Source organism: Myotis lucifugus, unplaced genomic scaffold, assembly GCF_000147115.1.
Source record: "Myotis lucifugus unplaced genomic scaffold, Myoluc2.0 scaffold_11, whole genome shotgun sequence".
NCBI lineage: Eukaryota > Metazoa > Chordata > Mammalia > Chiroptera > Vespertilionidae > Myotis > Myotis lucifugus.
In genome coordinates this window covers 6984415-7000251 of record NW_005871059.1, presented here as the reverse complement: position 1 = coordinate 7000251, position 15837 = coordinate 6984415, and the positions used below count along the sequence as shown (strand labels likewise).

The 15837-nt window shown below is 42.3% G+C and overlaps 1 protein-coding gene and 1 non-coding gene across 10 annotated transcripts in view; one reads left to right on the top strand and one right to left on the bottom strand.

The window, feature by feature from the left end:
- STX11 (syntaxin 11) overlaps positions 1-14869 on the top strand; it is a 31056-nt gene extending 16187 nt beyond the window's left edge. For 2 of the 9 annotated variants that reach the window (XR_002828124.1, XR_002828123.1), the window contains exon 2: positions 1185-1351. Coding sequence is in view for 7 of the 9 variants with exons in the window: in XM_006084393.3 (XP_006084455.1) it covers positions 12963-13826 (864 nt within the window). In the remaining 2 variants the exon portion in view is untranslated. Of the gene's footprint in view, positions 1-1184; positions 1352-2661; positions 2807-2844; positions 3648-3902; positions 3918-5007; positions 5027-12774 lie in introns of those variants that run through there. The other 7 variants (XM_023750176.1, XM_023750175.1, XM_023750173.1 and 4 more) reach the window with 7 other exon arrangements.
- Positions 2520-2712, bottom strand: LOC111825039. The gene has a single exon (XR_002828151.1). It is a non-coding gene; the product is annotated as a U2 spliceosomal RNA (small nuclear RNA).
- Positions 14870-15837: the final 968 nt, after the last annotated feature.

Below are 15837 nucleotides of genomic sequence, written 5' to 3'. Positions count from 1 at the left end.
GAGCCAGCAGTCCTGGATTGTGAGAGGGATGTCCGACTGCCGGTTTAGGCCTGATCCCTGTAAACTGGCAGTAGGACATCCTTCGAGGGGTCCCAGATTGGAGAGGGTGCAGGCCGGGCTGAGGGACAACCTCCCCCCCCCGCCCGTGCACAAATTTCGTGCACTGGGCCACTAGTGTTATCATAGATGCAAAAGACAACAGTCTTAGTTGCGGTAAAGATTGACTTTTTTCAGGAAAGAATCTAGCCTAGGACATGATGACCTGCCATAAACTGCTTTTAGTTTAAAAGTTTTCATTTCAGACCATCCTTTGTGGTTACTTTAGGTCTCTGAGTTTGCAAGGCTGCCAGGGAGGCCTTCCCTGAGCTAGTCAGGTTAGCATGTGGCCCCTTTTCGTCCACACAACCACAGTGTTCAGGATGATGGTGAGACGCCTCCAAGGAAGGTGTTACTGGCTGAATGTAGATTGCTAGTGGTGAGTAACTCTGCCTCCAGAAATGCACCCAGTGTAAAGGATGATTATGGTAAACTAAAGAGTATCAACAAATTCAGAAAGGTTGCATTTCCTGGAGCAGGAAAACTTCCACAGATCCTTGGAGGATCAGCTCTAATAGCTCATCATGCTCCAAGAATGCAGAATTAGAAGAGTGGTTAAGGCAGGAAATGGAGGTGCAAATTCAACATGCAAAAGAAAAGTCTCTTGCTGACGATCACTTTAGATAGAACCCTAATGTAAAAAAGAGAAGATAACTGAGGATTTTATAAAGAAGCCATGGGAAAAACATTTCCTGTCAAGCATTGCTTCCTGTTTCCTCTGGGATACATGCATGTAGTAGATACAAGGAATTTAAATTACAAATATCCTATGGCCTGAATTTGTTAAATAAAACGCACAAAATTCCCTCCTTCTCTCTCCCCCGCCCCAAACAAAAAAGATTAGCTAGTGAATTTCCTTCACATATGGTCGAGGTGCTTTTTAAACTGCAGCCACATTGGTTTTCAAATTCAGATGTTTTGAGGGCCCATCTCTTTGGGGGCAGGTCCCAATGGTTGAGGTGGCTGGTGTGGGACACGAATCCCTCACTCCTCAGGGAGATACTGTGTGAAATTTCTCCTCATTGTGGGTCATCACATCTCTGCCTCACGGAGGCATCTCAATGTGGTCCTTTTATCTTTTGTTGTAGTGGGCTGTTCAGATAGCTTCCAGGCCTTTTTCAGATGGAAATGATTCATATGTAGTTGTTGATTTGGTGTGACCTCGGGAGGAGGTGAATTCAGGATCTTCCTGCACCACCATCTTGAACTGCCTTCATGACATATGCACTTTGAAATAAAAATTTTCATTCTGATATGTGAATTTGTTTTCTTGGACCTCTTTTATACAGTAAATGCAATGCATCTAACAACGTATACTTTCCCGAGGTTCTGAGTGAATATAGGACATTAATATTCTGTCCATTGAGTTATCAGTAATATAGAAACCGATCATAGAATAGTTGTTTGGTTTTCAGGATAATTTAAAATATTTTAAAATATATATACTTTTATTGATTTCAGAGAGGAAGGGAGAGGGAGAGAGAGATAGAAACATCAATAATGAGTGAGAATCATTGGTGGGCTGCCTCTTGCATGCCCCACACTGGGGATCCAGCCCTCATCCAGGCATGTGCCCTGACTGGGAATCCAATAGTGACCTCCTGGTTCGTAGGTCGACGCTCAACCACTGAGCCATGCTGGCCGGGCTCAGGATCATTTTAGATCATATGATCTGCACGTGGTTCCTAAGGAGTAATAGCACCTTCTCCCACACCACATTTGCTTTCAGGAAACATGTCAGTTAACTGAGGAGCAAGATCTATTCCCTATAAAACGTAACAAACCCCACCAGTACTAATAGCAAAACTTAACTAATGGGGTGGGGAATGGGGCTTACCTCCATGAGACGTTGATGAGGGAAACGTTTGATGGGTGTTTATTGAATTAAAATTGTCGATCTGCTCCCAAGAGAAAATCTAGGCACTGACTGTAAACCCTTAGCCTTAACGATAGCAGTCCTCAGGCTGGAAAATCTAGGCACTGACTGTAAACCCTGAGCCTTAACAATAGCAGTCCTCAGGCTGGCCTGGGAACTCCCAGACTCTTTCACAGTCCCTGGGGCGGGTGCAATTGCGGAAACCACCTTGAGATTCTTAAACATAAAAGTAAAACATGAAGATTCCCTTCCAGCTTAAAATTCCCTCTCCCATTTCAGCTTGCCTTTGGCATTCCTTTTTACCTAATTTCTCCTGCACAAAAATGCTGGTGGGAAAGCACTATGGGACCTGCCCCAGGGCCCTGCCTCCCTGAGAGATGCCCCCAGCAGGAGAAATGCCAGAGATCTCCTGTGGTTTACCAGGGAGATGTTCTATATTTCGTATTATCCTGGTCAGTTCTTCTGAATGCTTGTCTCTTAACTCTTCACAAACTTTAGGATAGAGGAGAGTTTGAAGAATATATAATAGTCTTGGTCATTGGTTAATATAGAGTAGTATTAGATGATGTGAAATTTTTACTTTTTATGTAAAACAGTTCTGTATCATTTGATTTCTTTTCCTGATCCTCCCTTTCTTTCCCCCACAGAGATCATGGCTTGCTATCATACGCAGAAAAAAAAGAGATTTTACAAGAGCAGAATTACTACACTTGATCTTAGCCAAAAGGCCAAGAAGCGATACAAGAACAGAATTAGAAAAAAAGCAATTTAAAACCCCACATAATATAGTAACGCACAGGTGTTAGTGTTCACTTGTGATTGCAGATGAGACAGGTAATAAACTGTTGGTGGTACGTTAATGAGAAAATGCACCATTTATACAGTAGTTACTGAATGTACATTAGTTTTTTGAGCAGAGTAAAATCCCAGAATAGACAGTAATCAATAGCATATAGAGTGCTTACTCTGCCAGGCATTGTTCTGGGAACTTTATATGGACTCTCTCATTTAATTCTCTCCACCATCCTAAGTAGTAGGTATTATACACGGAGAAGATAAGGTGACTACAAAGAAATGTGACCAGCAGAGATTTGAACAGCACTCATCCATTAGGAATGGACCTCTTTCTGCTGGGAACACTGAAACCAGCGAGGTCGCCCAGGCTCGTCCCAGTGGTGGCAGAGCTGGATTTGACTATCTCCCCAGGCTCAACAGTTGGCCACTCTCTAAGTAGATGTGGAATTCCAAGCAGATTCTACGACTCTGAAAAGAAGTATTCTGCTTGCCTTTCACCTCCTGAACCACTCTAAGGGCCATAATCAACTTCCGAAGGTCTTAGCAACGTAGTGCACATCCCACTAATTGATATTCTTTGTAGTGTAATAGCAAGAAACAGGTGTGGTCCAGTCTTGGATGACAAAGGAAGGTGTAGAACGTGGCAGTGGAGTTGTGTAAGAAGTTGCATTTCGCCGGCCCAGTGTTCTCTATTTTGGTGATCTGTTACACTTAGGACGATCCACCTCCATTTCAAAACTGGCTCTTCAAGTTTTCAGAGCCTCTTATCAGACTGAAACTCAGCCAAGGTTGAAGCTGCCCAGTGTCTCTGTGCCGGCCCACCCCCACTGCTGGAGGACTCCTATTTAGCACAGGCATTATCTGCAGAACCTGCTTGTGGGTGAGGTCATCTTTTTCTTTTCTTTTCTTTTTTTAAGCATTGTTCTTTTTTCTTCTTACTGTGGTCATGACCACAATCTTCAAAAGGAAGGGAAGGCTGTCCTCACACATGTTAAGAAACGCAGGCTTCTTTTATGTGCATGCTTTATTGTAACGTTTATATACAACATGAGTAGGATGTTGTAAACATACACTGCATCAAAACCAAGGTATATAATAAGTAGGCCAGGATCATCAAGTGGGTGATGTGCATCAGCAGGACAGTAATTTGGTATGTGCTACTTATATTTGTGTTTTAAAATGATAGCAATGGATTTTTGTTTTCTTTCTTTTTAAAAAATATTTTTATTGACTTCAGAGAGGAAGGGAGAGGGAGAGAGAGATAGAAACGTCAATGAATAGAGAGAATCATTGATTGGATCAGCTGTCTACTGCACACCCGTCCCCCCCCCTCCCCCGCAACTGGGGATCAAGCCAGGTTGCCCTGACCAGGGAATCAAACCGTGACCTCCTAGTTCATAGGTCACCGCTCAACCACTGTGCTAAACTGGCCAGACTGAAATTTTGTTTTAAATGCCTGAGAATTTACTTTCCAAAATGATCATTTATCTGTCATCCATGCCATTCTCTTAGGTTTTTCTTAAAGAACATCCATTGTGGGGAATACAGAAACAAAAGAAGGGTATATCAGTGAGCTTTGTCAGTATAACAAATCACCCTCAAATCATATTGTTATTTCTCATGATCATGAAAATTAAATGAGAGAATTCATATAAAGCTTCCACACAATACGTGTTAGAGAGTAAGTACTGGGTGGTTCTTTCGCTCAGCTCACCTGGGCTCAGTCACACAGCTGTAGCGGTGGGTCACCTGGCTGCTGGCCTCTCTTTCCTTGTGGTCTTCATTCTCCAGGAGGCTAGCCCTGGCTTCCCACATTGTGGTGTCAGTGTTCCCACTAGTAAGAGAGGGCAAGCCCAGATGTGCTAGTGCTACTCAAGCCTCTGCTGGCACCATGTTTGCTACTGTCCTCTTGGTCAAACCAAGTTTCATGACCAAACCCAGATTCACAGGGTAGGGGAATTGATTGGAGGTACTGCTAAGAATTTGTGGCCATTTTCTTTGGTAGTCAAATATAGTCTGCCTCTGGCAAAATTTATTCACATTTCTTCTACAAGAAACATATGCTCACCTTTATCCTAGGGTTCCCAGAAGTTTCATCCCATTATGGCTTAGTCTCTGAGTCTGGAGGCTTATCCACAACTTGCATCATTTTGGATCCGGATGGGACACCTCAGACTCAGCTCTTCAGATGGGAGCCTCTTAATCCTGAGACAATGGACTAGAAATAAATGATCTCCTCATACACATCCAACATAAGTGGTGAGGTTGGGAAAGGATTACCAAAATATGTCATCCATTAAAAACAAAGGTACATGGACAGGATACAAGTAGCAGTCACTGGGCCACAGCAATTCTAACCCCCAAGGCAATGGTATCGGAAGGCAGGGTCTTTGGAAGGTGATAAGGTCATGAGGGTAGAGTCCTCACGAGTGGGATTAGTGTCCTTATAAAAGAGGCCCCAAGAGCTTGCTTGCCTCTCCTGCCATGTGAGGACACAGCAAGGAGATGGACATTTATGAATGAGGAAGCAGGCCCTCACTAGATGCAGGACATGAGCATGCTGGTGCCCTGATCTCAGACTTCCAGCTTCCAGAAATGTGAGAAATAAATTTCTGTTTTTATAAGCTACCCAATCTCTGGTATGTTGTTATAGCAGCTCAAATGGACTTAGATAGGAATAAGTTCTCTATAAAATTAAAGACTTCAGAAACCTTTTTTAAGGGAGGTTCAGGAAAAAGAAGCTAGTGTAGCTTTGTGGTTTACAGATGGTCTATCAAATTAGGGAATGGGGCTAATTACCCATAGGGGCTGCACAGCGCTCAGCTGTAGAGAAGATGTATGGATCAAATAAAGGAACGGCTGCTTTGATTTATAGAGCATTTCTGCAGAATGCATCCAAAAGCATGTTGCTATAAGTAAAACCCAAGCTGCCCACTGCCTGTTTATTGACTGTGCATATTGAACTTCCTTCTCTCTCTTTAAAAAAAAAATTTTTTTTATTGGTTTCAGAGAGGAAGGGAGAGGGAGAGAGATAGAAACATCAATGATGAGAGAGAATCATTGATCGCCTTCTCCCGCACGCCCCCTACTGGGGACTGAGCCCGAAACCCAGGGCATGCACTCTTGACTGGAATCGAACCTGGGACCCTTCTTTCAGTCTGTAGGTTGATGCTCTATATACACTGAGCCAAACCAGCGAGGGCCCTTTTTCTCTTGAGACATTGGCCGAAAATTCTGATTGAGGGAACTGAAAAGTGAAAGTGTCAGGGAGAAACAAATGAGTACAAGTGATTGAAGAGTGGAGGCTGCTCTTTTTGATTAGACTTTCCCAAAATGCTTTGGAGAAACTCCTTCTGCATTTTGCTTTAGAAGAGAAACAAGACATATTTTTCATTATTTCTTCTAGCCTTGCACTTTTATAATAATTCATCTCAATTAACACTCTTCAAATTCTCAAATTGTGTTTTGAGTAAACCCCAAGAAATTAAACTATTAAGTGTGTTCTTGCCAATACACTTTAGGATCCAGCACAAGTTTTTTGTTTTGTTTTGAAATTAACTTTGGAGCAGCAAGAAGATAAGACTTTTTTTTTCCAGCCTATATATTTTTTTAGAGATTCAAAGAATGATTTTTCCCTCTTAGATGTGTCATTTTAAAAATAAAAAAAATGGAGCAGAACAATGGGTTTTACTCAGTTGAATGAAATTATTCATCCACTTATGGATCTGAATCAATCTGTTTGGGAAAGTGCACTTGTTATCCTTGAAGGATTGTATTACTATGGCGTGTCCTATAAAGTACCACTAAATCAGTGATGGTGAACCTATGACACGTGTGTCAGAGGTGACACACGAACTCATTTTTTTGGTTGATTTTTCTTTGTTAAATGGCATTTAAATATATAAAATAAATATCAAAAATATAAGTGTTTGTTTTACCATGGTTGCAAATATCAAAAAATTTCTATATGTGACACGGCATCAGAGTTAAGTTGGGGTTTTTCAAAATGCTGACACGCCGAGCTCAAAAGGTTCACCATCACTGCACTAAATTATTGTGACACAGGACCTCTGGGATTTCCTGGCCCCTACCAGTGCTTGTGGTGATGGCTGGGCTGGAGGGACTGGATGAGGTGGTGGAGAGAGGTGTATTCAGGGTAACCACATGGGGCTACACTTGTGCCCAGCACAAGGGTGCCTGGCCACATGGATAAGAGGGTCTGGAGAGCCATCAATGCCCAGTTCACCAGGCTCTGTGCCCTGGGGCAGGGGTGCATCCTCCTGGAGAAAGAGGCACTCTCCTAGCTTTCACAAAGATGTCATGTGGTCGCTACACAAAGGCTCATTAAGGCGCCATATGGAGCAGTGGTGAACCTAGGCATAAAGCCATTCTGATTTGTAAATCATCATTTTCTTTTAACAAGACTTTAAAAATTGGAATAAAATTAGGGTATAGGAGAGATAGATGGTAAAATCTGAAAATAAGAACATGGTAACTTCATTTGTGAAGTAGGGGAGACATTGGGAATAAATATATAATATAATCTTTTTAGTCACTAATAACTGAATGGTGTGTGTGTGTGTGTGTGTGTGTGTGTGTGTGTGTGTTTGTGAATGTGTACTTTAGTCCTAAATGAAGCAAAAGTATCTAATACAAAGAAATGTATTAGAGACTACTCACATGACAGAGGAGCAGTCTCTAATACATTTCTTTGTCATAACTACAAAAAGAAGGCCCTTCGATGCTTTTGGATTTGTTTTCCTCCTGTAATCTACAAATACCTCTCTATAATAAACCTCACATGACTTGCACATTGCCCTGCTCTGCATTGTGTATCTACATGTCTGAAGTTTCTCCATTTGTGAAAATATTTTAACATATTGCTGTGAAACAAGGGAAAGGTTTGTTTCCTGATAGGAAAATTTTGCTTAATACATATATTGCTTAATGTACTATAATAATGCATGGATTACATAAATAATTCCTTTTAACTTAATTCTCTCTTCAAAGACCTTATCTCCAAATATGATTATATTCTATGTTACTGGGTGTAGGGCTTCAACATATGAATTTGGCGGAGGGGAGTGTATAATTCAGCTCGTAACCATGTAGTAACATTTTCCCCTTGTTCTCCTTAGAGTAAGTAGGCACAAAGTCTCTCTTCTCTATGATCAGAGATATGACTATGTGTTGTTTATAACTGGTTTCCTTGGAAGCAAGTAGGGAACAATGACTTCCATGGTTGATCATTGTAGCACCCAGAGATTGGATTATTTATGTAGGTATCACCCCCACTCATTGGTCTTTTGAAGTAAGTACAAACCTGCTTTCTGAACCTCTCTTTCCCTATGTTTGTGAATCTTTCCCTATCAATTGCTTGCTCATCAAGTTGGCCCTAACCTGGGGACTATTATAAGTTGTCTGGAACTGTGTAGCGTTTGTGTGTAAAAAGCTACCACAATAACTATCTATGGAATGGGTCAGAAATTTCGGTGTGCATTTGAATAACAGATCATCCTAGTCCTACAGAATCAGAAACTTGAAAGGGCTCAGACATCTGTAATGTTTGTAGTTGTCCTGAAGATGCTGTTGCTTCCTAAAGTCTGAGAGCCACTGTGCTAACCATTTGTCTGTTTCTTTATTTTCTCTTACATCCAATCTTATTGCCCAATGAAAGAAGGGTTGTGCAATTTCCCCTTCCTTCCCTGAGAGATCTAGTTCTCAGGACAGATGATGTGCATGCCTGAAAAGAGAATTAGAAAGCAGAAGCAGATTTCTGATAGTTGGTTAAAATTTTTCTTTGGAATTCTTCATCTCTGTGTGAATCAAAGCAAGATTTATTTTAGCAACTCTATGAATATAACTAGTGTCCAGGTGGATGGATTCATGTACATTGAAAGGAAATTAATTAGTCCCTCCAGTGCAGGGAGTAATGTAGGTGGTCCCAAGTGGTGGCTAGCAGGGCGGGACTGGGCAAAATGGGCCGGACATGCCCTAGAGCCAACCTCCCGTGGTCCCTCCGCAGGCAGCCGCACCTGGCCGGTGCCACAGCTCGAAGGGCATCTGTGGAGTGAGCGGGGTCCCTCCAGCAGGTGGGATCCCTCGGCCTGTCCTGCAGGGATCAGCCAAAACTGGCTCTCCGACATCCCCCAAGGGGTCCTGAAGTGCAAGAAGAATTGCAAGGAATGGGCTCCCTCCTCTCTGATTCCAGGGTGCATCACCTGTGAACTGCCGCTGCCAAGTGACCACAGCTCTGCAACTCCTGCGTTGAGCACCTGCCCCCTGGTGGTCAGTGTGCGTCATAGCTACCAGCCAGTCAGCTGGTCAGACGGTTGCTTAGCCTTTTATATATATAGATTTACTAAAGTTTATTACATTGTTCTTTATTACAATGAGACAGGAAGGTCAATGGAATTGTTTGATTTTTCTTTCTAATTTACCATCGTTCGTTCGTTTGTTCGTTCTCTTTCTTTCTTTCTGTCTTTCTGTCTTCCTTCCTTCCTTCCTTCCTTCCTTCCCTCCCTCCCTCCCTCCCTTCTTCCTTTCTCTCTTTCTCTCTTTCTCTCTCTCTTTCTTTCTTTCTTTCTTTCTTTCTTTCTTTCTTTCTTTCTTTCTTTCTTTCTTTCTTTCTTTCTGTTAATCCTCACCCAAGGATATTTTTCCATTGATTTTTAGAGAGAGTGGAAGAGAGATGGAAAGACAGAGAGAAATATCAATGTGAGAGACATATCGATTAGTTGCCTCATGCATGCGCCCAGACCAGGACCTGGGCCAGGGAGGGACCTGCAACCAAGGTACATGACCTTCACTGGAATTGAACCCGTGACCCATTCGTCTACAGGCTGATGCTCTATCCACTGAGCCAAACTGGCTAGAGCCCATAGTTCCCTTTTTAGAATCTCACAGTTCAGAATGAAGCTACTGGTTGTGTAGATTAGTTTGATGTTCTTTCTGTGCCTAGTTCTATACTGTGATATAATTGCAGCAAGGAATATACCTGAACCTTTGGGGGACGTTCTTAGAAACAGCAGCCTCTTTGGTTGACTTTGTTGTAATTTTCCTAATGCTTGCACCTTGGCAACCAGGAGACTCTCTAGGTCAATGGGACCAACTCATCTAGGGGCTGGACTGGGTCAGAAAGGCAAGGTGAAAGCCACCATCTTCTCTGCACCTCCACAGAGAATCTTTAATTCCACATACTCTTCCTTTCTCTCTCCTTACCAGATTATGGAATGAGCCTTCGAATAAGCTTAGGCCAGTGATGGCGAACCTTTGGAGCTCGGCGTGTCAGCATTTTGAAAAACCCCGACTTAACTCTGGTGCCGTGTCTCATATAGAAATTTTTTGATATTTGCAACCATAGTAAAACAAAGACTTATGTTTTTGATATTTATTTTAGATATTTAAATGCCACTTAACAAAGAAAAATCAACCAAAAAAATGAGTTCGCGTGTCACCTCTGACACGCGTGTCATAGGTTCGCCATCACTGGCTTAGGCCTTCACCTAATGTAGGACCCATGACTTTATGGTTGTTAGAACTTGAAAGAGAATGACCATCCTGAACATCATCCAAGACCATTTTCTGTATGATTGAAGTGTGCTTTGCTCTTTATATTATGTACGAAGTGATTCTTGGTTTTAGGAGAGCAATATAGAACATGGACAAGATGCAAGGAAGGCATTATCACCTATTCTTGCCTTGTTCATGAAAATGTATCCATTCTCTCTCCCATCTACCTCTTGCATAGTATAATAAATTGAATATTAACTACAACAGATGGATACAGCTCAACTCCATACTAGCTAACTAATGTACTTTCCCCAGATAAGATAGTAACTTGGCTGTAATGCATATGAGCCCCCCTCACCAGGCCTCCCAGCCCAGAGGACTTGTGTCAGGAAGAGGAGTCCCCATAACATCTGGCTTTGAAAACCAGTAAGGATTACAGCTGAGAGAAATGAAGGGCTGTGGAAGACCAAGATATTATTCTTAAAGGACTCAACCACAAGCTTGCTCACGCTGAGCTCCAGTGCAGAGGCAGCAGTTGGAGAAGTGCCCGGGTCATACAGGGAGAAATTTAATTGACTAACCCTAGGGTAGGGCTGGAGGGGCAGGGATGGGTGGTAAATCTCTCTGGGGATGGAAATTTTGGCAGATGCCATTGTTCCATTGTTATATTCTCCTTCCACCTGGCTGGTCCAGATCTGTCACTCTCCAATAACCTGGCTAACACCGTTTGCCCTGGCATGGCATTCCTCAGAGATCCTCCCATGCCCAACCTGCTTGCCCTGGCAGAAGTTCATCCCAAGCATGCTCCTGGCCCTCCAAATGGGTGGAGGCCAGCCTTGGCTCACCGTGCAGTCTTTCCCAAGCACTCTCGAGCTGGCATAAGCAGCGACCAGCCTCAGCTCACGTTGAAATTGCTACCAGGCAGCGCCAAGGCCAGCACGAGTGGCAGCCAGCGTCAGCTTGAATTGTAGCCTTTCCCAAGAGGCCACAAGGCTGGCACATGCAGTGGCTGGCCTTGGCTTGTTTCCTAGCTCCCACCAAGCGGTTGCAGGCCAGTCTCAGCCTGCACTGGAGTCCCTCCCAAGAGGCTCCAGACCTGACATGTCCTTGGTTAATAGGGAAGTCTTTCATGACTCACTTTTATACATTTGCTGAAGATAGTTGAGAGTATTGTGGTTAAGTGGAGTACTCTGGAGCCCAAATGATTACTTATTGGTGACCTTGGATAAGTTCTTTAATCTTCCTATGCTCAACTTACAAACTCTGATCATGACAATACCTACTTCATGGAGTCTGTATGAAGATTAAAGAGGGTATCACATGAAAAGTGCCTAGAAATTGGTTACTGGCCCTACATAATAGCTACTTTTATGGAAAAAAATATGGACATAGCATTATTTTGCCTTGCTAAGTGAGGAAATGATCACAACAACCTTTATAAAAACAGAAATTCTACTTGAGCTGCCAACTTGTTTCAAAAAGCCATTAAAAGTGGGCAAATATTGCTGCTGTGTGATGGATAAATGGGAGTGTGTATTATTATTGCTACTTAGCTGGTGTAGGATTGAAATTTTCCATGTAATCTCTTGTTTTTAAAGCAGCTTTGTCAATGATGCTTCCCACTAGAGACCTTGGAGGAAACTGTGTATCTTTCATTACTGACTCTTTATCTGGCTTGTGCTATGTGATTCCTGCCTAAATATATATCTTATTTCTGCTCACCTCTCTTATTTATTAAAATTGCATTAAACACTTAACTATTTCCTTATCTCCTTTACTTTTAATATCTTCCATGAGTGTGTATTTTGGTTTTCTTCCTCAAACATTTGTAAGCACTGAGTATTGAACAAGCACTTAACCTGAAGTATGTTAGTGATGCCCAAATTAATGATATTGGGCAGAGGAACAAGGGAATTTCAACTTCCAAATTTTATACTTCCTTATTAGATTTTTGTCTTTGTGTATTTTGTTGTTGTTTTACTTCAAGCATGTTTTACTTTTATAACATTTTTAAAAGAAAAAAATTTAAACCATGATTTATATAGTCACTATTTAAAGAATCATTATGATGAACAGGACTGAGACTGAAATAGACATAAAACAGACATTTAGACTTGGCCCCAAAGCCTTCTAAATTGACTCTCTTGATTTCAAATTACAATCTTTGCAAGTATTTTTTTCCTTTTGCTGTGTCTGTTTTGATTTGCAATTATTGGAGAACTTAAAAGCAAGAAAAAGATTGGTTCCCAATGCAATCTACAATTTTATATTGCTGATTGAATCCTGGGCACCTGTAATATTGAACTGCAGAGACCTACAGGGTATAAAATACAACTGTGTTCATGATTCTTAGTCATATTCGTCCTTTACTTGTAAGCAAAACGTCATAGCACTGTTAGCTATTAGTGCATTTATTATACCCAGAAATAAAGAATTGGTAGTGCTGAGCAAAATGTTTCTTTATTTTTTAAAAGATTTTTAATTGATTTTTAAAGGGAGAGGACAGGAGAGGAAGAGAGAAACGTCAATGCAACTGGGCATGTGCCTTGACCAGAACGAACCTGGCAGCCGTTCCCGGCACGAGATAATGCCCAACCAACTGGACCACACCAGCCAGGGCAGAATACTTCTCTATTGCTCTCACTAGAGGAATTTAACTTTGGTATCTCTACCTGCAGGCAACATGAAGGACCGTCTAGCAGAACTTCTGGAGTTAACCAAGCAGTATGACCAGCAGCTCTCCGACGGGGACGATGAATTGGACTCGCCCTACGAGGACTTCGTGTTCGAGACAGACCACATCCTGGAGTCCTTGTACAGAGACATCAAGGGCCTTCAGGATGAAAACCAGCAGTTGATGATCGACGTGAAGCGGCTGGGAAAGCAGAACGCCCGCTTCCTCACGTCCATGCGGCGTCTCAGCAGCATCAAGCGCGACACCAATTCAATCGCCAAGGACATCAAGGCCCGCGGCGAGAGCATCCACCGCAAGCTGCGCGCCATGAAGGTGCTGAGCGAGGCGGCCGAGGCCCAGCACGGACCCAACTCGGCAGTGGCGCGCATCTCCCGCGCGCAGTACAGCGCGCTCACCCGCACCTTCCAGCGCGCCATGCACGAGTACAACCAGGCCGAGATGAAGCAGCGCGACAACTGCAAGATCCGCATCCAGCGCCAGCTGGAGATCATGGGCAAGGACGTGTCGGGCGAGCAGATCGAGGACATGTTCGAGCAGGGCAAGTGGGACGTGTTCTCAGAGAACCTGCTGGCCGACGTGAAGGGCGCGCGGGCGGCCCTCAACGAGATCGAGAGCCGCCACCGCGAGCTGCTGAAGCTGGAGAGCCGCATCCGTGATGTGCACGAGCTTTTCCTGCAGATGGCGGTGCTGGTGGAGGAGCAGGCCGACACCCTGAACGTCATCGAGCTCAACGTGGAGAAGACCGTGGACTACACTGGCCAGGCCAAGGCGCAGGTGCGCAAGACCTTGCAGTACAAGAAGAAGAACCCCTGCCGGACCATCTGCTGCTTCTGCTGCCCCTGCGTCAACTAGCAGGTTGGCCTGGGACCCCGCACCCCCTCTCAACGGGAATGGGCTGGGAAGCGCACTGGGAAAGATTTGGGGGCTCCCTTCACTGGGGCGAGTTGTCCCAACTCGTATGGACCTCAGTTTTTAGAGAAAGAAGAAACGCGAGGTCCAAAAATTCCAACCCAGCCCATGCTTGGGACTATAGTTGATGCCTTCCGATGTTTCTGCAGTAAGTACAGAGATACCCTGAAGTTGTGTGAGGTCGTTATATGGCAAATTGCATCCTTGCCCTCTTAACAGAAGCCACATAAAGAACTGACTAGCGAACTGGAGGGTACATGTCCCAGGCATGTTTCCTAGTGAAATTCTAGGAGGAAGTCAATTCCGCATTGGCTAATAGTATGAACTCATCAAAACAAATTGATACCCTCTCCTGAAAGTCTCTTGGTTCTGTTCAATTTCACGTCTTTCATTTCCACTCCTCATCTGGTTTATGCTGTGTGATTCCTGTCTAGAAGTATACCTATTTCCTTCCTGCTCACCTCCATACTTATTAAAATCACATTTAACACTCACTATTTTCTTATCTCTTTACTTTTAATATCTTCCATCAGAATATAGTTGGGATTTTTTTTCCCAAATATTTTTAAGCACTGAGTATTGAACAAGCCCTGAAATTGATGTGTGTATCAGTCACATTTTATATATTTTTCATAACTAAAAATAATTTAAAATTTATCTTTTTTTACTTGATTGTTACAAATGCACATATACATATGTAAATTGTGAAGTACTAATATTCACTAACACATGTACATAATGACTAATTGGTTTTCATTTTACTTTTGTAAATATAAACTATAAATATCAGAAAAAACACTTTTACTGGTTATTGGTGTTGGTTGTCTTGTTTTGAGTTTATCTCATTCCCATCTGCATATCCAGTCCAATTTGGGCAGGAACTTTATTTTGAACAACTCTGTGTCAGTTATAGTGATAAAGACAGATGTCAACAGCTGAAAATAAATCCAGAACTAGATAATAAAATAAATTTCTTGGAAATATGACTTTTGTTTTACTGTGGACCATTCCTTTCATGCATTTACATGGAGTAATTTAAATTAAAATATTTCTTTTTAAGTTAGTTTAATAAACATTACATTATCATTTTCCCTTTTATGTATTTGTACCTTAGTTTACTTTCTCAATTATTGTGTTGAAAATTCTTGTAGCTTCTTAAAGTTGCAACATCTGGATGGAACTCTGAATAGCGAAGAAAAAAATGAAAAAGCATTCATATGGGAGTGTGTCTTCCTTTCTCTCCTAAGTTACTTACAACAGTTTAGCAAAATCATCATGTTTTAAGGATTTGCTTTCATTTGCAAACTTTGGAATGTCCTTAAACCCACATTCACCCTGCTTCCAGTCTTCCTCCTGAGTCAACTCTGAACTCTTTCTACTCATTATTTAATAAATGAGAATTTATTCAGCTGCCACAATTCTCAGGTCCTTCAGCCAGGGATATTTTAAAAGGAGTAGAACGAAGAATGTGTGAACTCTGTAACCCGCTGACTAAACTGCTTACGACCGTGAAAATCTACCCCTGCACCTAATTTTAATTTCATGCTTAAATATGAGAATTGTGGAAACCAAGTCCCACCAGGCTCTTCTCAGATTTCTCACAATTTCTTTCTCAGCTAACTCCAGGGATGTTTCACCTGTGGCCTAACTTGGTCGAATTCCCTTTCCCTAAAAAATAAGTCTTCTTCATACAGCTCCATTGTCTTTCGTGGAAGAGAAGAGATGTGGAGAATACAGACCACCAGCTAGTTTGCACAAGAGAGAATAATTCATGCATTTGACTTGTTTAAACCCATAAAGCATTTTCTTTGCTTAGAACCATTCATAAAAATAAAGGCGTTTGCAGGCTCCATGTACTTTTGAGTTCCCCATATTTCACATTGAAGAATTGGGTAAAAACTGCACTTTAATATACTAAGAGATTAGTTACCTCTTGCCTAGGAAAAGGTAAGAA